Raw genomic sequence first — 21,991 nt, forward strand, 5'->3', positions numbered from 1 at the left:
CTTACTTCTAGTGTGACTATGACCATACCAGTCTGTTCCTCAAACCCTTCAGCTACCTGTGACTTTCAGGGACATCCATCAGTCCTTTGTGACTTTTATTTATGCTTGTTTCGTTTTGTTTATGATCTGTTCCTGGGCTCGTCTCACCACCCTATCCTGAACTTCTTTTACGCATTCCTCTTAGGCACTGAAACTTTCTCTGAGAAAGAGAAAATTCATGCTGGGCATCAACTCCTACTAAAGTACATTCCCAGTCTTAATGATGTAATTTTATTTTTCAAGAGTCCATGTCCTCATCTTGAATTCTATGTCAATTTGTACCTGCAAATTTGATATTAAACTTCATGAGTTCAGCAACTTATCTTCTAGTTAATGCTGGCATACCATATCTTTTTCCATCCTTTTATTTTTAGCCTTTCTGTGTACTAATATTTTCAAGTGTGTCTCTTATTAGCAGCATATAGTTTAAAAAATCCAATCTGATAACCTTTTTAATTGGGCTATTTAGTCCAGTTACATTTAATGTAATTATATATGTATATACCCCCCACACATATACATATATACGTTATAGCTGTCATATTTTTGCTTTCTATTTGACCCACTTCTCTGTTTTGTTTTTTTCTCCTTTCTTGACTTCTTTTGGACTCATCGGTATATTTTATTATTCTCCTTTGATCCTCCATTAATCAGTTATAACATTTTTTACTCTCCTTTTAGTCGTTATCCTACATATTACAATATGCATTCTTAATTTGTTAGTCTAATACAGATTACTATTTTTACCATTTCACTGATAGTACTAGAACTTTAGAACATTTAAATTTCATTTGCATCCTCCCACCTTTTGGATTATTGTTTTCATGCATTTTAATTATTTGGATATTTTAAGCCCCACATGACATTGTTTTTTGGGGTTTTTTTTGTTTTTGTTTTCTTTTTTAAAGGGCAGAGTGACTTTTTATTTATTTATTTTTGGCTGCGTCGGGCCTTAGTTGCAGCACATGAGTTCTTCATTTCGGCATGCTGGCTGTCTAGTTGTGGCGCGCAGGGTCAGTAGTTGTGGTGCGCGGGCTTAGTTGCCCTGCGGCACGTGGGATCTTAGTTTCCCAACCAGAGATCGAACCTGCTTCCCCTGCACTGGAAGGCAGATTCTTAACCACTGGACCACCAGGGAAGTCCCCCCACATGACATTGTTATTACTGTTTTGTACAGTTAGCATTACATTTGTGTTTACTCACATATTTTACCCTTTACAGTGTTCTTCATTCCTTCTTTCATATCTGGGATTTTCCTTTCTCTTTTTAGTATTTTCTGTGCTGATAATGATCTCTCAATTTTTTGCATGTGAAAACGTCTTTATTTTACTTTCATTTTTGAGGGATGTGTTCTCATTCAAAGAACTCTTCATAGAGTTCTTGGCTGGCAGATCTTTTCTTTTTGCACTCTGACATGTCACCCATTCTCTTTATGCTTTGATTGTTTCTGTTCAAAAGTCAGCTCTTTGTCTTGTTGCTCCTTGGAAGGTCAAGTGTCTTTCTGTCTGCTTTTGATTTTCCTTATTGTGTACTCTGTGCCTGCCAGACACGTGTGTGTATTATAAGAAAAGTTGTATGTGAGGGTAGAATGATTCATTCTTTATAGGATGAGCAAGGAATTTAAAGTCTATGAAAGAGTTCATGAGGTGAAAAAAGGCATGAAAGGGAACCACATTTGAAGCTCAGTAGCCACACGTGCCTCATGGCTGCTGTGTTGCACAGTGTAGGTCTATAGGTTACTTCGAAATCTTGTCTCAGATTTCACCCTTGTCCGGGCAACGTCTGGCAATGCCATACCCACCTTTTCTCCTGAAACTCTTGAACGATTTCATTGTTCTGGTTTTGACTGCTGTCTTCCTTCCTGGCTCCTCTCATTGTACCCCATCCTATACCATGGGTATCCCCCTGGATTCACCCTGGACCTCTGCTCCCCCTCCCCACGCTATTCCTTGCCTTTATTTACATCCTCTCATCTCAGTTGAGCTCATCTGAAAACACACTCATCTTCCTTCCTTCTTGATCCTTTCTAAACTTAGATCTGCCTCCTCTGCTCTACCTAGTTTCAACCCTGAAACTTCAGAGTCCTCCTTGACAGCTCCTGTCCTGTATCACCCATGGTCCATAAGCTACCAAGTCTCGTGGATCCTTGCTTCCTAATGAATCTCAAGGCTGTCTCTTCCATCTCTGACATACACTTAGTCCAGTGCTTCCCGGCCAAGCTCTCTGAAATAGTGTCCTTCCTCCTCGGTCATCCTGCAGATCGTGGCTTGGCATATGAGACCTTGCATATTTTCACACTAACCTTCTTTCTTAGCCTTGCTGTCTGCCATTCCACCTCAAGTTCTGTACCACCTAAATGAGTTGGCCAGTTTGTCTCCCAAACATGTCATTCACATCTATTTGGCATCTACAGAAATTCTATCTATGTGTGCGTGTGCATGCACGCGCACACACACACACACACACACACACACACACACACACACACACGACAACCAGGAAATAGATAACTCTCGTCTGCCTTTTCTGTAAAGATTTGTTTCCAATCTGAGAGACTCCTTTCCTCTGGGCTCCTGCAGCATTTATTTACTGCGTTACTTTAGTGTAGTTTCATGTATGATTCTTGCTGCGCAACCACATGTTAGCATTTTGAACACTTGGACTGTCAGCACTCTGACTTGTATTCCTGCACATAGTTGGAAATCAAATGATTGTTAGTTGATCATTGCAAAAGTCCTCCCTTGATCTAAACGTTAGCCTTTATATTTTTGTTTTGAAATGTATATACTGAGGTTGGATGTCTTTTATTTGAAACGTTCTGTTATTCATGAGAAAAAATGCCTGTTTTCTAAGATGGAAACTTTAACCTGATAATGTAATACGATGCAGTCCCGTAATTGCAGGGAGAGATGTTATTCGAGAGAGACAGAAGTAAACGTTTCTGTGGATTTTCCTTTAGGTTGACACCGTCAGAATTGTTCACATTCATTCTGTCATCATCTTGCGGCGTTCTGATAAGAGGAAGGACCGAGTGGAAATTTCTCCAGAGCAGCTGTCTGCAGCCTCGACAGAGGCAGAGATATCCTTACTGGTCGATGAGAAGCTTTTATGTGCTTTGAGGCTTCCAGGTTTCTCTGTTTGCTGCTTAAGCGGATTTCACAGCTTTTCTTCCTAGTGACTCTTTCCCGGTTTTCATATTTACCCCTTAGATCCAGTTGCTTGGTTAATCAGCATTTCTCTCCATTTCTCTTTTTGAGTGGCTTTTATTGGAAGAACTGGACATTTCTAACATTTCTGCTCTTAAATGCCAAAAGATCCCAGGGTCCAATACTATGACAGTGAACTCTCTGGGGAGTCCCTGTCTCCTTCCTCTCCACTCCCCTCTGCCCCGTCTACCCCAACCCCCGCCCCCACGGTTTTTGTAATATCATTTAGCTTCTAGGCCTTTCACTATCTTGGTCTCTCTCCTTTGGAGATTCTCTTTTGAGGCTGCCTCTCAAAGAGAATGCAGTGCTGAGAACTGAATGCAATATTCCATGTTAAATGTAACCAAAGAGCGATCAGTTGGGACATTTGCTTCCTATGATCTGGACTCCATACCTCAACTGTAACAAATTAAACTTGCATCAGCGGTTTTAGTAATTTATCATTCTTTCAGATTAAGTTAATCTTGTAGTCAATTAAAAAGTAACTTTTAAAAGTAGAAAACATGCATGGTACAAACTTTAAAAGGTACAAAAAAGTATACAAAGTAAGTATTTCTCTCTAGCCTCTGTGCCCCAGTTCCCCCACCATCCTTCCCTGGACATAACCAGGGGTATCAGGTTTTCATGTGTCCTTATGGATGAATTCTGTGCATACGGAAACATATAAGAATATTTTCTTTTTTAAAAAGTATTTAATACATATGGTAGCTATGACATTACCTAACAGTGTATCTAGAGATTTGTCCACATTACTATATAGAGATGTCTCATTCTTATGACTACATAATACAGCCCTGGATGGCTGTGCTGTCCTCATGCAGATGTTTAGGTTATTTGCAGTCTTTTACTGACAGTGCTGCAGCAAATAACCTTGGACGTTGCATTTCACAAATGTGTGCGTGTATCTGTAGAATCAATTCCTAGATGTGAAATTGCCGGGGCAAAGGTTATATGGACTTGCGCCTGTAGCAGTTTGACCAGTTTACCCTCTAGCCATGTGCAAGAGTATCTGTTTCCCCACACCCTTCCAAACATTGTATGTTATCAAAGTTTTGCTTTTGTACTGCGAGGCCCTGGTAAATCAAAGTTTTTGGTTTTGCCAACCTGATTGGCAAAAAATTGTATCTTCTTTCTTGCAATTTTAATTAGCATTTTTCTTGTGAGTAAATTTGATCAGCTTTTAATTTTTAGGAGTCATTTGTATTTTTCTCTGAATTATATGGTTATTTCCTTTGCCCGTTTTTCTATTGATTTGGAAATATTTTTCTTAATAATTTATAGTTTATGTTAAGAAAGCTAGCCTTTTGTGATAAGGATAGTGATTTTTGTCAGCTTTTTCACAGTATGTGTGTGTTTTTTCCCAATCAAATTGTTCTTGTTGCACTTTTATATAATCATATATATCAATCTCCTCTTATGATGTGTACCTTTTCCATCTTTTTTTAAACTCTTTAGTTTGAAATAATTATAGATTCATGGAAAGTTGCAAAAATAGTATGGGAAGGTCCCTGTACCTTTACACAGTTTCCCCCAAAGGTTACATGTTGCATAACTTATGGTTCAATATGGAAACCAGGAAATTGACATTAATGTGTGTAGTTCTATGCCATTTTGTCATACGTGTAGAGAGATATATATAAAACCACCACAGCAGTCAAGGTGCAGAGCTGTTCCATTACCGTAAAGATCTGCCTCAAGCTTCCCCTGGATAGTCACCCTCACCCCGCACACCTCAAACCATGGGAGCCATGAATCTGTTCTCTGTCTCCTCACTATAGGTTGGATTTTCCCAATTCTCTGCACACCTGGTAATTTTAGATTGGATGCCAGGATTATGATTTTCCCCTGGGGGCTGGATATCTTTGTATTCCTAGACATATTTTTTTAGCTTTGTTCTGGGATGCTGTTAGGTTACCGGGGACAGTGAGACCCTATTGTTACTTGTTTGAAGATTTGCTGCGTGGGACCGGAGGAGCTTTCAGTGTAGGAGTCATTTTTTCAGAGGCCTTCTGAGCCTCCTGCCCAAGGCCGCCTGAAATTGTTAGATTGGCATTCTGGCCAGTGGGGACAGCCCCCAGTCCCTGTCCTGCTTGAGTGCTGGGCAGAGTGACCTTCCATCCTTTCGGGTGGTCCTTTCCCTCGCCTTAGCTGAAGAAATGGGCTTAGGGAAGTTAAGTAACTTCTCTTGGCATTTGAAATTAAAAAAATATATATTTAAAAAGTTTTTGTTGTTGTTGTTGGCTGTGCCACGCAGCATATAGGGTCTTAGTTCCCCAACCAGGGATGGAACCTGTGCCTCCTGCCGTGGAAGTGTGGAGTCCTAACCACTGAACCGCCAGGGAAGTCCCTAAAAAGTATTCTTACACTTAGCTATACAGATAGGACTATTGGGTTTCAATGCAAGTAATTCACAGGAAAATGAACCAGCACTTTACAGTGAATAGCAACAGAAGGGGACAGCTTCTTATCTCCAACCGAGTTCTTATCTCAAGTCAGAGCCTCAGACAGTTACGGTAAATTTTTATTTCCAGAACAAAGGAGAAAATGTTCTTTTGGAGGATATTTCTAGACAAATGGGGAGACTAAACTGGGGGTCTTTGTTCATTTGGTCTCTGAAACCACCCTACTTGCTATTGTTGACACTGGCAGCTTGCCAGAGAGAAATGAAATGAATTTTTTAAATTTTGTACTTTTTCAGGAGTGAGGGTAGGTTGGGCTAGAGGACAGAAGATTACTCAAGTTAATAATGTGACATCCAAAGATTTAGAAGCTTCTTTTCAGATAGCACAGTGATAAGTATTTGAGTGATCAAATATTAGCTAAATTGGATTAAGAGCATATAACTATATACAATAATGGAAACCAAATGGATTCTATTTAAAAAAAAAGAAATACTTTTGGCTTTAGAAGGGAAGTCTGGGAAATTCTGGGCATTGACCTTTTTTCATTCTTTTGTTGACATTAAATTGTGATAGGTTTATTTTAAACTTCAGGTTGCTTTCTGAGCCTTTATTAGCATCACAAATTGTGTTCCCACAAGTTGAAAATACCTTGACAGACACACAGGTTGGCTGAACTAACTGGTCGCCCCATGAGAGTTGTGGGCTGGTATCATTCCCATCCCCATATAACTGTTTGGCCTTCACATGTCGGTAAGTATTATGGGATTGCAATGTTTTTTGTTCTTAGAAATGAATATCATTTTTCCTTCTCCATTACATGGGCTGTGGTTATTTTAAATCAAAATTTAAGTATCCTTAAGCAAACGTCCTTATTTTTATTTTGCTGTTTTAAAAGTACTGATTTATGTCATATTGATTATTTTTAATAGAGATAAAATTTTAGCACTCCATTTTGACAGTATTCAGGAAATCAAGACTAAACCCTGACATTTGGCTGGTATCCAAAATAATGATAATAATAATAAATAAACTATAACTGAAAATTGCCGGTTGTGACTATCACTGTCTAGTACACTACCATTTGGAAGAATCAAAGGTGTGAAGGGTGAAATTTATAAAACTGATGTTTACAATCTCTGTTTGACACATATATCATCCTAGCTCTTGGGGCTGTCAACCTACCTCCTCAGCCCTCTAATCAGTATAACGTAACAAGATTGTTTTCTCTCTCTCTCTTTTTTTGTTTTTTTTTTGGCTGTGTTGGGTCTTCGTTGCTGTGCGCGGGCTTTCTCTAGTTGCGGCGAGTGGGGGCTGCTCTTCATTGCAGTGCGCAGGCTTTTCATTGTGGTGGCTTCTCTCGTGGAGCACGGGCTCTAGGTGCGCGGGCTTCAGTAGTTGAGGCTTGTGGGCTCAGTACTTGTGGCTTATGGGCTCTAGAGCACAGGCTCAGTAGTTGTGGTGCACAGGCTTAGTTGCTCCACGGCATGTGGGATCTTCCCAGACAAAGGCTGGAACCCGTGTCCCCTGCAGTGGCAGGCAGATTCCTAACAATTGCGCCACCAGGGAAGCCCTGTTTTCTTTCTCTTTATCTTTACCCTTTTTCTCTAATCATGGTCACTTTTTGTCTCTATCTGACTCTTTTGAAAGAATTAGAATAACTTTACTTGCGGAAATGAATGTTTCCTCGTCTAACCCGTGACTTAGAGACCTTCCCCCTCATGGCAGTGAGGAGGAAACGGAGGCTCCCATGTGTTGAGTAAGTGGCAGTGCTGAGGTCTGAACCATATCTGTCTCCCAAGTCTGTAGCATTTGATACTGCAACCACTCTCTACTTCTTGAAACACTTCCCAAATAATCACGAGGAGTGTGTGGCTCCTAAGAAACTAAGCTGAGGTTCGAGCTGAAATACTTTGTGCAAAACCAGTCAGCTAATAAGTGGCAGAGTCAGTATCTCAGTGGAGGTTTCTGTGAATCAGGGGCCTTGGCATTCTCCAGCGTCTGCTTTGTCTGGTTAAGTGGGAATGCTATTTATGAAAACAGGAAATGGAGGAGAAAGCATAGGTTTGGTGGTGGGGAAAAAGATACATAGTTGAGTTATGTCATACCCATGCAACGATCTTACCCAAATTTTACCTATAGGACGTGGCTTGCAAAAGAAAAAGGGAAGCAGTTTAAAAAGCACAGCCTATTTTGTAAATCGCATGTGACTTGGCACTGTTTTTCAGTTACTCTTACATTAACTTTCCTGTCTTTGTAAGTGCATAGTAAAAGGAAACATGCGCCTGTAGTTATGTTCCTAATCATAAGATCTGCTTGATCCTTTTATAAGAAGGGAAGCACTGCTACGGTGATGTCATGGTGTGTTAATTTATTACCAAAGTTGGTGGGTCAGATCAACCTCCCATGACAAATATAGGCTGTAGTTTTAATTAAGCAGTTTTCTATAACCAGTCATTTTTAAAAATTACATTTCCCCAAACATTCTCTTCTAGAAGTTACATGTCAATACTCCTTAGAATCATTACAAACAAATTTGTTTTGATATTATAATACATTTCTATGCCCTTCTTTAGCAAACTGACATAGATGGAAGCTCTGTTAGGACCAGGGATAGAATAAGTGAAGGCTGAACCAAAATTCTATTGTAATGTGATGGCTATCTCAGGGCTCATATTCTAAAAACACTTGTATGTATAGTCTCTCATTCTTTTAAAATCCTTTATTATGAACTGGGGTCTGTGGTTTCTGTTTCAGGAAAATTTTGAGTCAAGAGTAAATGAAAGAATATGGTGCTCAGGCTGTTCTACTTTTACACCAGGAAACGGGAGGTGTGATTCTTTTGTCTCTTCAGACTGTCTGATGCTGAAAGAAAAATTGGCACAGTTGCAAGAAGGTCTCTTGGATGGTCCTCATTTAGACTAAAGTGTATCTTTTGGATTTGGCATTTAGGAGGTAATTTGGAAGTAATTAAGTTACCTCAGGGAAAAATGTAAATCAGGGTAAGGGGCATAGGGTTTGTATTTTAAGTAACGTGATTAGGCCTCATGGAGAAGGTAACAGTTGAGCAAAAACCTGAAGGAAGTGAGAGTTGGCCGTGCAAATATCTTGCGGAAGAGCGTCCCAGGCAGAGAGGAATAGGCAGTGCAAAGGCCCTGAGGAGGAGCATGCCTGGAAAATTTGAGGAAAAGCAGGAGAGCCAGTGTGGCTTTGGGAGTAGCAGATTTTGTGGAGGAAATCAAGTGTGTGCTTTTGGACATGTTGAGTTTCAAATGTCTGGTAGGCAAGTGATGCTCACCTAGCCTGGCTTTGGTCTGTGACCAATTCGATAAGGAGCCTACACCAAACATAAATCCTCTGTCGGGAGTCCCCTGGTGGCCTAGTGGTTAGGATTCTGGGCCTTCACTGCTGTGGCCCGGGTTCAGTCCCTGGTCAGGGAACTGAGATCCTGCAAGCAGCTTGGCATGGCCAAAAAAAAACCAAATCATCTATGTCAACTTAGCATATTGTTTAGTTCAGCTTACATTTTCCTTAAGACTTTGTCAATGAAGGAAGCAGAGCATTAATTTCCATTCCAGCTCAAGCTCTTGTCTCCTTGTGAACGGGTAACAAATAGTTCATGGACCTACTGCCTTGAGGAGCACAGTATTAAGACAACCAAGTCTCAGTGTCAGGTACACAATTGGATATATGATTCGGCAGTTTGGGTAGAAGGCTGGAACTAGAGTTTATTGAGTAGGAGTTGGGAGTGGCCAGTATAGAGATGAGATTTGAAGCCGTGGAACTAAATGAACTCCCCCAGGGAGTAAGTGTAGATGGAGAAGAGAAAGTGGCTGAAGACAGAGCCCTGGGCATGCCAATATTTCGAGGATGGAAAGATGGGAAGGATCCAGCAAGAGACTGGAAAAGAAGAGCCAGGAAGTTAAGAGGACAGAGATGAGAAGAGTGGGAATGTGAGGCCAAGTGAAGATAGTGTTTCAAAGAGGGAGCAATCGGATAAATTGAGAACCAAAAATGCATCATGGGTGATCTTGACAGAAGCACTTTGGGTGGCACAGTATGGATACTAATCCATTTCAGATTCAGCAGTGCATCAACAATGGTTGTGGATGGAACGAAATGTAATGAATTATTATGAAGCACCTCTGATGTGCTAGGCGTTGTGCTAAAAACATCTGGCAACTTTTAAAATACAAAACCCTGAAAAAGTACGGATGATGTTTATCCTTATTTAACTGATGAGGAAATAGGCTTAGAGGTATTAAAAATTTTACCAAGGTCGTATAGCAGGTACAGAGATCATTCAAACAGTGCTGTTCATTTTCACCAACTGTTTCAGCCAGTATTTTTCTCCTACTCTTTGCTGGGTACTGTTGGGCCCTACTCTTTGCTTAGGAATATATTGGGTAGAAGTCCCAATGCAAAGTATATTTAAGAACATATAGAACAAGCTAACTGGGCATAAGTCACCGGACCAAACCATGCTGTGCACTGTTTTGTTGTAATACCAGATCTTTTGTATCCATAAATAATGGTCTGAGTACTTCATATCTTTAAACTTTGCCTCGGTTCAGTTTTTGGTAATCTTTTAGCTAATCCTTTCAAATGTTACTTGGTGCTTGTCTATGATTTCCTTTTCAAAAACTGTATAACCATTTAGTGAGATTTTGTTTCTGTTCCCTGGAATGTAGTATTTAATTCTATTGTAGTCACTTGTATACAATAGTTTCCTCTGTAATAGTTCTACACTGCCATTCTTTAGTATCAAGTCTAATGTATTCACTTCCCTAGAAGCTGTCCATCAAAAGGCTTATTCTAAGAAATCTGCTGTCTCCTTCGAATGCCTTCCTTTCTTTTGGAGTCCTCCTGGAAGAAATTATCAGGTGTTTTGGGGATAATAGGCTTTCCATTTTTTTCTTTCTATGCTACATTTCATAGCAGGGCTAGTTGTGGGCTAGGCAGCCTAGAATTAGTAATAAATTTTATTATTTAATTGCCGACTCCTGTAGTATTTCACTAACCTAGTAAAATGTTTATACTTTGACAATAATATTGTCATTAGGATGTACCCCTGTTCTGCCTTTAGAATCTGAATCCCGCGAGGATTGTATGCTGCTGTTATCTTTATATTTTCATGTCTGGGAGGTACAGTTTAACAGCAGATTTTTATTTTTGTTTATTTGCAGATGTTCGTACACAAGCCATGTACCAGATGATGGATCAAGGCTTTGTAGGACTTATATTTTCCTGTTTCATAGAAGATAAAAATACAAAGGTATTGTGTGTGTGTGTGTGTGTGTGTGTGTCTATGTGTGTGTGTGTGTGCACATGCGCATGCGTGTGTGTATAAACACACAGACACAGAGAATAGAGAAAAATCTTTTTGCAATTTTAATAGGGTGGCCAGGGAAGGTTTCAATCAGGAGGGTCATTGAGTCAGGACCTGAAGAAAGTGAGGGAGCAAGTCTTGTGGATTTCTTGGGGGAAGAGCGTTCCAGGCAGAGGAAATAGCCAGTGAAAAGACCCTGAGGTGAGTGTGGCATGTTTAGGGGACATCGAGGAAGTCAGTGTGGCTGCAGCAGAGTGAGGCAGAACATGACTACATGTCCCAGCTTGCCTCTGTCAGTCCCAGTTCCACCCATTGTCCCAGTCTCCTATTCAGTTAGCACCTTTCCTTCTTGGAAGTGTCCTGGTAACATGGTAACCAGGACATGGTACCATGGTAACTCTTTGCATGGTAACTCATGTGGTCATCCTACAGTGAGGTCTGGGAGATAACTGGGGGTGGGGCTGGGGGGACAGGGAGGGAGGGGGTGCAGAGTCCATGGCGTCCGTGAAACCAGTTAGGAAGCAACTGTAGTAATCTAGGAAAGAGATGACGGATGTTTGACCACGGTGGTAGGAGTGGAGGCTAATAACAGTAACAAGTGCTACCATTTATCACGTATTGTATGGCACTTACTCTTTAGGTGTTTTACATAAATATACTCGAACCCTGACAACCACCTGTGAGGATTATTATTATCAATTTTTATGGATAAGCAAACCGAACCTCAGAGAAGTTAAGCAGCTCAATCAATGGCTAGTCTTGCTATTCTGTTTGAATTTTACGTTCAGATCAAGAGGTTTTACTATGTGTCACTTCAAACAAAAAGAAAATTTAACACTGCAAGTATGAATTTTGCCGATTTACCAAGTGTGTCCTCCTCTTGTTTAGTACATTAGTTATATTCTCAGAATCTATGTTAATAATGAATATTCTTCATAAAATCACTCTTTTCTGAAAACATTAAAGTTTACTATCTTGAACTTCATACTTCATTTGAAATGCTTCTGGCTTTGTCATCATAAATTTATTGTCATTATAAATAGTTGTTGCATGAGTTTGTCAGCTTCCAAAAAAGGAGTTTGAATGGTCTCATTCTTAGTTTCTTGGTTCTCATGTTTGTGAGCAATTCTCTGCTGTCACATGAGTGGATGTTTGATTGTGGCCATCTCACGTTGACTGAGTATTTTTTTTTTTTTTGCGGTACGCGGGCCTCTCACTGTTGTGGCCTCTCCTGTTGCGGAGCACAGGCTCTGGATGCACAGGCTCAGCAGCCATGGCTCACGGGCCCAGCCGCTCTGTGGCATGTGGGATCTTCCCAGACCGGGTCATGAACCCGCGTCCCGTGCATCGGCAGGCGGACTCTCAACCACTGCGCCACCAGGGAAGCCCTTGACTGAGTATTTGATCCTTCTTACAGAAACTGATTTATACATAGTCTATCTTTGGAGTCTCTTCTAACCTTCCACTCCCAGAGGGGCCTTTGAGTTTTAGGTTAGCGTCCACTAAATTGCTATAACTCTTTCAATATTAATCCTCTGTGTGACCTTTCTTTTTTTCTTTCTTTTTTTAGACTGGACGGGTACTCTACACTTGCTTTCAGTCCATACAGGCCCAAAAGAGCTCAGAGTAAGTATGACAGAGATATATGTATGTATTGGTGGGTTAACCTCCATTCCAGGGAATTGATTGTTTTATTTCATTTTATTTTTCTCATTAGTAAGACACTAAGAATTCTGTAGTCTTGCTTATACATGTGAACATCTCTGTGAGGAATTAGAATCTCTTTAGCATCTTGGATATCAGGGATCTAGAAAGCTAGGATCATATAAGCAAGGAGTCTGTTCATTGCAGTTACATCACCACAGCCCTGTCCCACATTTCCTTTCCTGCATTATTCTAAACTGAGTTGCACTGTTACTTTCCCTGTCTCTGATGAATTGTAAAACAAAGGCTGAGTGTGCAGAGTCTTATAAATTTGTATAAGCTCTTGTCTTTGTTGTGCCATAAACTTGATTTTAGAATTACAGTATCTCATTTAAATGTTTGCATAGCTTAGTTTCCTCATTTAAGTTCAATTCAACCTAAATTAGCAAATACAGTAACTACTATATGCCAAGCACCATGGTAGGCACCAAGGAGGCAGAGAGAAAGCCAAGTTCATTATCTAATTGGGAGACAGAAACAAAGAATGCCTTAAATTTTTTTCTTATAATATTTGTCAATTTATTATGATAGCATTGTTTGAAACAGCAAAGAATTGGGGAAAATAACAGATGTCTGTCAGTACAGAACTGATTAAATAAATTATGATGCATCTAAATGATGGAATAATATTCAGCTATTAAAAATATGAGGGGAATTCTCTGGCGGTCCAGTGGTTAAGACTCTGTGCTTCCACTGCAACGGGCCCAGGTTCAATCCCTGGTCGGGGAACTAAGATCCCACATGCCGCATGGCGTGACCAAAAAAAATAAGGATGCTTAGTAGTGCTACATAAATATCTCCAAGATACACTGTTAAGTAAAAAAGGCAAGGTACAAGAACAGTCTGTATAGAATGCTACCATTCATATAAGGATATGGAAGAGAAATCTACTCATGACATACCAGTGTACTTGCTTGGAAATACACAGAATATCTGGAAGGAAACATCAGTCACCTCAGCAGAGAGGAAGTAGGAAGGAGGTGTGGAGACTTAATTGTACCTTTACAGCTTTGGAATGTTGAACCATACACAAGTGCTAATTTTTAAATTTTTCATCAAAGTAATAGATGCGCGTGCATAAAAATATCAGATGGCACAGAATTTATGAGGAATACTGTCACTCCTCAGGGGGAACCACTTCTTTCTCCCAATTTTGTTTTTAGTTCTTCTGTTGTTTACCTTGATATCTCTAAATAATATACTTTTGATACTCTTTCTTGATTTACTAATTTTAGATATTAATTATTCTTCTTATTATGTTATCTTGGTCTCACAAATGAGGATTTAGTTCACACCGCCCCATCTCCATTCTGCCCAATGTAGTTATATTACTACTTTTTGTTCTTCTGTTGTTACTTTTCTAATCTTAAAGTTTGCCCCTTTATTTATTCTATCAACAACAGACAATAGACATCTCTTGGCTCCCTAGTGTTACTTGCAGTTTTACCATAAACCTTTATATTTTCACAGTTGCAAAAACCTGTGTTCTATGTTGTAATCACAATTGTGTTTTCTGTGCTTTGTGTACTAGTTGATTCTAAGAATAGAAAACAAAATGTTTATATTGTTATGATTATATAAATATTATTCCATGTACAACCAAGCACTATAAAGTAGTGTACTATGATTCCATTTCCTTTCCTGTATAGCTTTTTGCTTTTTCATGGGGTTTTGAATGGCTTTTTTCTCCCTTATTTCTCTGACCTTATCACCTCCCTGAGTTCCAGATTCCTAGGATCGCTCCCTAAAGCCTTCTATCTTCCTATGCTAATCAGGTCTCAGCTGATGTCTTGGGGCTTTCCTTCATTATTCTCCTGGGTTGGATCCATTGTTGTCTGGATTTCATGTCATTTTTCTTGGTTCACTCTGTCATTTTGCTGTTAAAGGCCCTCTAGTAACTTCCTATGAAAGGTGTGCATTTGAGCTAAACCTTCTGCATCTGTGCTTGCCTGAAAATGTTTTTATTCTTCATTAATAACCCTAATGGATAAAGAATTCTAAATTGACATTTTCCCCCTCAGAACATTAAAATTGAAAAAGTGACATCAAGAGAGAAAGTGACAAAAGAGAGAGTGACATCAACAAAAGTGGCAGAGTAGGAAACTTCAAAAGTCCTCCACAGGGCTTCCCTGGTGGCGCAGTGGTTGAGAGTCCACCTGCCGATGCAGGGGACGCAGGTTCGTGCCCTGGTCCGGGAAGATCCCACATGCCGCGGAGCGGCTGGGCCTGTGAGCCATGGCCGCTGAGCCTGCGCGTCCAGAGCCTGTGTTCCGCAACGGGAGAGGCCCCAACAGTGAGAGGCCTACGTACCGCAAAAAAAAAAAAAGTCCTCCACAAAAGCAGTGAATAATCTGGCAAAAACTGTCAGAATCAACTTTATTGGAACTCTAGAAAGTAATCAATATTTTATAGCAACCTGGCAAATACTAAATCCAGAAAAAAAAACACCAGAATCTCAGCATTTAAGTAAATCTCTGTCAAGTCACTAGATGGCTACTAAACTAACAAGACAAAGACCTCAGTGGCCACATATAACAAAGAATATAGACTATAAAAAATTAGTTCAGGAAAGTCACTAAACACACAAACAAAATCAGATAAAACAAGCGGCAACAATAAACCCTGGGGAGGGGGTAGAATACGATTTCCATAGTTATAATATTCGAAATGTCCAGTTTTCAGCAACAACAAAAAAGGCATTCACAGAAACAAATTATGGGCTGAAAGCAGGAAAAATAAATTAATAAAAACATTCCTGGAGGAAGCCAAGATGTTGGGCTTACTAGACAAAGACTTTCAATCAACTATTTAAAATATTTTCAAAAAGCTAAAGGAAATGATATACAAAGAACTAAAGAAAACCATGAGAATGATAGAGAATACCTAATAGAAAATATCAATAAAGAGAGAAATTATAAAAAGGAACCAAATAGGAATTCTAGAACTGAGAAGTACAATAAGGGAAGTGAAAAATTCACTAGGTAGGTTCAACAGCAGGTTTGAGAAGACGAAAGAAAGAATCACCAAACTTCAAGATAGGTGATTTGTATACATTTTCTGCCCCTTTCTCTATCTCATCCTCTACTGGGACTCCTATTATGAGTACACTTAGAGCGTTTTAAGATGTCCCACAGGTCTCAGGCTCTTTATTTTTCTTCATTCTTTCTTTCTTTCTGCTCCTCAGACTGGATAATGTCAATTCACCCAGTCTGAGGAGCTAATTTGAACTAAAGTGTTAATTGTAATTCCAGGGAAACCGTTAAGAAAGTAGAGATATATAGTAGAGAGAGAGAAAGGAAGGAAGCAAAACAGTGTACTAGAAAATGTCTTTCTAATACAAAAGGTGGTAAGGAAGAATTGAACAAAAAATGATATAAGACATAGCAATTATAAACATATATGCACCTAACAAAAGGACCCCAAAATATATCACACAAAAATTGACAGAACTGAAGGGAGACGTAGGCAGTTCAACAGTACTAGTGGGAGACTTCAACACCCCACTTTCCTTAAAGGATAGAACAATTAGAAAAAAAATAATGAAACAGAAGACTTGAACAACACTATAAACAAACTATACCTAATAGACACATACAGAATTCTCCACCCAACAATAGCTGAATACACTTCCTTCCCAAGTGCACATAAAACATTCTCTAGGATAAACCACATGATAGTTCACAAAACAGGTCTCAATTTTTGAAGACTGGAATCATACAAAGCATCTTCTACAAAAATGGAATGGAATCTGAAATCAGTTACAGAAAGAAATCTGGAAAATTCACAAATATGTGGAAATTTAAAAACATGCTTTTAAACAGCCAGTGTTTAAGAGAAAGAAGAAATCACAAGATAAATTAGAAAATACTTTGAGACTAATGACAATGAAAACACAACATACCAAGATTTATGGGATGCAGCAAAAGCAGTGCTCAGAGGGGAATTCATAGCTATACATGCCTACTTTAAAAAAGAAATACCTCAAATCAGTATTTAAGGTATTTCTAACTGTACGCTTTAAGGAACTAGAAAAAGAAATGCAAACTAAATTCAAAGCAGTTAGAAGGAAGGAAATAATAGAGTGAAGACAAACAAACTAGGGAATACAGAAACAATAGAATCAAAGAAACCAAAAGTTAGTTCTTTGAAAAGATCAACAAAATTGACATGTCTAGCTAGACTGACAAAAAGATGAGAGAAGAACCAAATAACTAAAATCTGAATTAAAAGTAGGGACATTACTACCAACTTTACAGAAATAAAAATGATTATAAGGTAAAACCAAACAATTGTTAGATAACCTAAATGAAGTGGACAAATTCCTAGAAACACACAAATTGCCAAAACTGGCTCAAAAAGAAATAGAAAACCTGAACAGACCTATAAAAATTAAATAGATTGAATCAGTATGCAAAAACATCTCAACAAAGAAAACTCCAAGACCAGATGACTACACCGGTTAATTCTGCCACACATTTACAGAAGGATTAACACTAATCCTTCTCAAACTCTCCAAAAATAGAAGAGAATGGAGCACTTCTAACTCATCTTTGAGGCCAGTATTACCCTGATACCAAAGCCAGACAAAGATATCACCAAAAAAAAATATTACAAAGTGATATTCACTATGAATACAGATGCAAAAATCCTCAACAAAATCCTTCCATACTGAATCCAATAGCACATTAAAAGGATTATACACTATGATCAAGTGGGATTTATCCCTGGCATAGAAGTGAGGTTCAACATAAGAAAATCAATTGATTAATATTCCACATTAATAGAATGAAGGAAAAAACCCACGACTGATGCACAAAAAGCAAAATTTCAACATCCTTCCATAATAAAAACACTCAGAAAACTAGGAATCTAGGGAACATTCCTCAACATTTTTGGGCTTTTATGAAAACCCACAGCTAACATTTTACGCAATGGTGAAAAGCTTTCTCCCATAAGATGAGGAACAAGACAAGGATGCCCACTTTCACCACTGTTATTCAATGTTACTGGTAGTTCTAGCCAAAACAATTAGGCAAAAAAAGAAATAAAAGGCATCCAAATTGGAAAGTAAGAAGTAAAACTATGTATTTGCAGATCATGTGTTCCTATATAGAGACAATCTGAAAGAAAGCCCCCAAAGCTACTAGAGTTGATAAATGAGTTCAGCAAGGTTGCAGTGTTCAGAATCAGTGCACAAAATCAGTGTGTATTTCTACACACCAGCAATGAACAATGTAAAAAATAAAACTAAAAAATCCAATTACGACAGCATACAAAATAATAAAATACCTAGGAAAAAATTTAACCAAGAATGGGAAAGACTTGTAAAGTTAAAACTAGAATACATTGGTGAAAGAAAAAACACCTAAATAAATCAAAAGATATCCCTTGCTCATGGATTGGAAGACCCAATATTGTTAAGATGACAGTACTTCCCAAAGATTCAATAAAATCTGTATTAAAATTCCAATGGCCCTTTTTACAAAAATGGAAAAGATGATCCTAAAATTCATAAGGAATTGCAAGGTGCCCTGAATAGTGAAAATAATATCGAGAAAGAAGAATAAAGTTGGAGGAATCACACTTCCAGATTTCAGAACTTACTACAAAGCTTCACTAACCAAAACTTTGTGGACCTGGCATAAGCAGAGACACAGAGACCAATGGAATAAAATTGAGAGTCCACAAATAAACCTGCATATCTGTGGCCAACTGATTTTCAACAAGGGTGCTGAGGTCGTTCAATGAGGAAAGAAGAGTCTGTTCAACAAGTGGTGCTGGGACAACTGGTTATCCACATACACTATATATAAAAATTAACTCAAAATAGATCAATGACCTAAATAGAAGAGCTAAAACTATAAAATGCTTATAAGAAAACATAGGGGTAAATCTTCATGATGTTGGATTTGGTAATGGAATCTTAGATATGACACCAAAAGCATGAATAGCAAAAGAAAGCAGATAAATTGGATTTCATGAAAACTAAAATCTTTTGGGCTTCCCTGGGGGCTCAGTGGTTAAGAATCCACCTGCCAATGTGGGGACACAGGTTCAAGCACTGGTCCGAGAAGATCCCACATGCCGCGGGGCAACTAAGCCCATGAGCCACAACCACTGAGCCTGTGCTCTAGAGCCTGCGAGCCACAGCTCCTGAAGCCCATGCACCTAGAGCCCATGCTCCACAACAAGAGAAGCCACCACAATGAGAAGCCTGCACACCACAAGGAAGAGTAGCCCCCACTTGCTGCAGCTAGAGAAAGCCCGTGCGCAGCAACAAAGACCCAACACAGCCAAAAATAAATAAATAAATTTATTTAAAAAAAACCAGACACTAAAATCTTTTCTGCATCAAAAGACATTACCAAGAAAGTGCAAGGACAACCTACAGAATAGGAGAAAATATATGCAAATCTTAATATCTGAATGGGTCTAGTATCCAGAATATATAAGGATCTCTTGCAGCTCAGCAACTAAATGACAACTCAATTTAAAAATGGGCACAGTACTTGAATAGACATTTCTCCAAAGAAGATGTACAAAAGGCCAACAAGCACACGAAAAGATGCTCAACATCATTAGTCATTTGGAAAATGCAAATCAAAACTAACAAGATACCACCTTATATTCACTGAGCTGACCATAATTTTAAAAATGGAGAATAACAAGTGTTGACAAAGATGTGGAGAAATTGGAACCTACAGACATTGTTGGTGGGGAATGTAAAATGGTGAGACTGCTGTGGAAAACAGTTTTTTGGGGGGAGGTTTTTCATATGAGAATTCATATGACCTAGCAACTCTATTCCTAGGTATATACCAAAAAGAATTGAAAACAGGTACTCAAACACTTGTACATGAATATTCATAGCAGCACTGTTCACAGTAGCCAAGAGTTGGAAACAACCCAAATGTCCATCAACTGATGAATGGATAAACAAAATTTAGTATATCCATTGAATTGGACTATCACTCATAAAAAACGAATGAGGTACTGAAACATACTATGATGTGGAGGAATCTTGAAAACATTATGCTAAGTAAAAGAAGCCAAACAAAAAAACAGGTCACATATTGTATGATTTCATTTATATGAAGTATCTAGAGTAGAGACAGAAAGCAGATTGGTGGTTGGCATGGTTTGGCCAGAAATGGGGAGCAGGATGGGGAGCAGCTGCTTTAATTGATACGGGGTTTTACTTTGGGGTGATGAAAATGTTTTAGAACTAGATAGGGGTTGTGGTCCTACAACATTGTAAATGTACTAAGTTCTACTGAATTGTTCCCTAGTTAAAATGGTTAATTATATTTTATGTGAATTTCACCTCAATTTTTAAAAATGGGCAAAAGACTTGAGTAGACATTTCTCCAAGGAAGATATACAAATGGCCAATAAACACAAAAACAGCTGCCCAACATCAGTAGTCTTTAGGGAAATGCAAATAAAACCGTAATGAGATACTGTTTCTCACCAACTAGGATGGCTGTACTTTTTTTTTTTAAAGGAAAATAACGTGTTGCTGAAGATGTGGAGAAAACGAACCTTGACCCATTGTAGGGGGGAATCTAGAATGGTTCAGATGCTGTGAAAAAGTTTGGTGATTCCTCAGAAATGTATACATTGAATGACCATATGACCTAGCAATTCCACTCCTAGGTATGTAGCAGAGACAGTTGAAAACAGGTGTTCAAACAAAAACGTGTACTTGAATATTCATACCAGCATTGTCCATAAATAGACAAAGAGCAGAACTAACCCAAATGACCATCAGCTGATAAGTGAATAAACAAGATGTAGTGTATGTAGCCATACAATAGAATTTTCTGTCATAAAGGGAAATGAAGTACTGATAACTGCTGTAATCCTGAATACATGCTAAGTGAAAGAAGCCTGATGCAAAAGGCCACATGTGGTATGAAATGTCCGGGATAGACAAGTCTGTAGAGACAAAAATTAGAGGAGAGAGGTAAACTGGGAGTATATTAGTTTGCTAGGGCTGCCATAAAAAATACCACCAAGTGGCTTAAACAACAGAAATTTATCTACTCACAGTTCTGGTTGCAGTAAGTCTAAGATCAAGGTGCTGGCAGATTTGGTTTCTTCTGAGACCTCTTCCTGGCTTGCAGATGGCTGCCTTCTCACTGTGTCCTCACATGGACTTTCCTCTCTCCATGTGCATCGCTAGGGTCATTTTGCATGTCAGATTTCTCCTTCTTATAAGGGCACCAGTCAGATTGGATTTGCGTCCAACCTTAACAGCCTCATTTTACTTTAATCACCTCTTCAAAGGCCCTGTCTCCAAATACAGTCACATTCTGAGGTACTGGGGCTTAGGGTTTCAACATATGCATTTGGGGGGAGACACAATTCAGACCATAACAGGAAGCGACTGCTTAATAGGTATGGGCTTTCTTTTTGGGGTGATGAAAATATTACAGTATTAGGTAACAGTAATGGTTGCACAACATTGTGAATGTACAAGTCCCTGAATCACACACTGTAAAATGGTTAAAGTGGTGAATTTTACGTTCTCTGAATTTTACCTGAAAAAGAAGTCCTTAGAAGTAGAGCTTGGTGCTGAAAAGTCTCCTCTCCCCACTTCTAACTTTGTGCTGGAAGTCTTAGTTCAATAAAGCAAGAAATAAAAGGCATATAGACTGGAAAAAAACTAATCCTCATTTGCATAAGACATGGTTATCTGCACAGAAAATCCCAAAGAATCTATAAAGAAATTCCTAGAGCTAATAAGTGAGTTAAGTGATGTCACAGGATGCAATGTCAACACAAAAAAGCAATATTTCTTGCTTGTAGATTTTTTGATGATGGCCATTCTGACCCGTGTGAGATGATACCTGATTGTAGTTTTGATTTGCATTTCTCTAATGATAGTGATGTTGAGCATCCTTTCATGTGTTTGTTGGCAATCTGTATATCTTCTTTGGAGAAATGTCCATTTAGGTCTTCTGCTCATTTTTGGATTGGGTTGTTTGTTTTTTTGATATTGAGCTGCATGAGCTGCTTGTCAATTTTGGAGATTAATCCTTTGTCAGTTGCTTCGCTTGCAAATATTTTCTCCCATTCTAAGGGTTGTCCTTTGGTCTTGTTTATGGTTTCCTTTGCTGTGCAAAAGCTTTGAAGTTTCATTAGGTCCCATTTGTTTATTTTTGTTTTTATTTCCATTTCTCTAGGAGGTGGGTCAAAAAGGATCTTGCTGAGATTTATGTCATAGAGTGTTCTGCCTATGTTTTTTCCTCTAAGAGTTTTATACTGTCTGGCCTTACATTTAGGTCTTTAATCCATTTTGAGTTTATTTT

The 21,991-nt window shown here is 38.8% G+C and overlaps 1 protein-coding gene across 2 annotated transcripts in view; it reads left to right on the forward strand.

The window, feature by feature from the left end:
* The window catches only part of BRCC3 (BRCA1/BRCA2-containing complex subunit 3), a 76,233-nt gene that overhangs the window by 4,529 nt on the left and 49,713 nt on the right, over positions 1-21,991 (forward strand). For both annotated transcript variants that reach the window (XM_082681302.1, XM_082681303.1), the window contains exons 4-7: positions 2,999-3,118; positions 6,310-6,397; positions 10,831-10,919; positions 12,544-12,599. In XM_082681302.1, the coding sequence (XP_082537428.1) occupies positions 2,999-3,118; positions 6,310-6,397; positions 10,831-10,919; positions 12,544-12,599 (353 nt within the window). The remainder of the gene's footprint in view (positions 1-2,998; positions 3,119-6,309; positions 6,398-10,830; positions 10,920-12,543; positions 12,600-21,991) is intronic.

This window comes from Grampus griseus (genome assembly GCF_964374135.1).
Source record: "Grampus griseus genome assembly, chromosome: X".
In the NCBI taxonomy this organism is placed as follows: domain Eukaryota; kingdom Metazoa; phylum Chordata; class Mammalia; order Artiodactyla; family Delphinidae; genus Grampus; species Grampus griseus.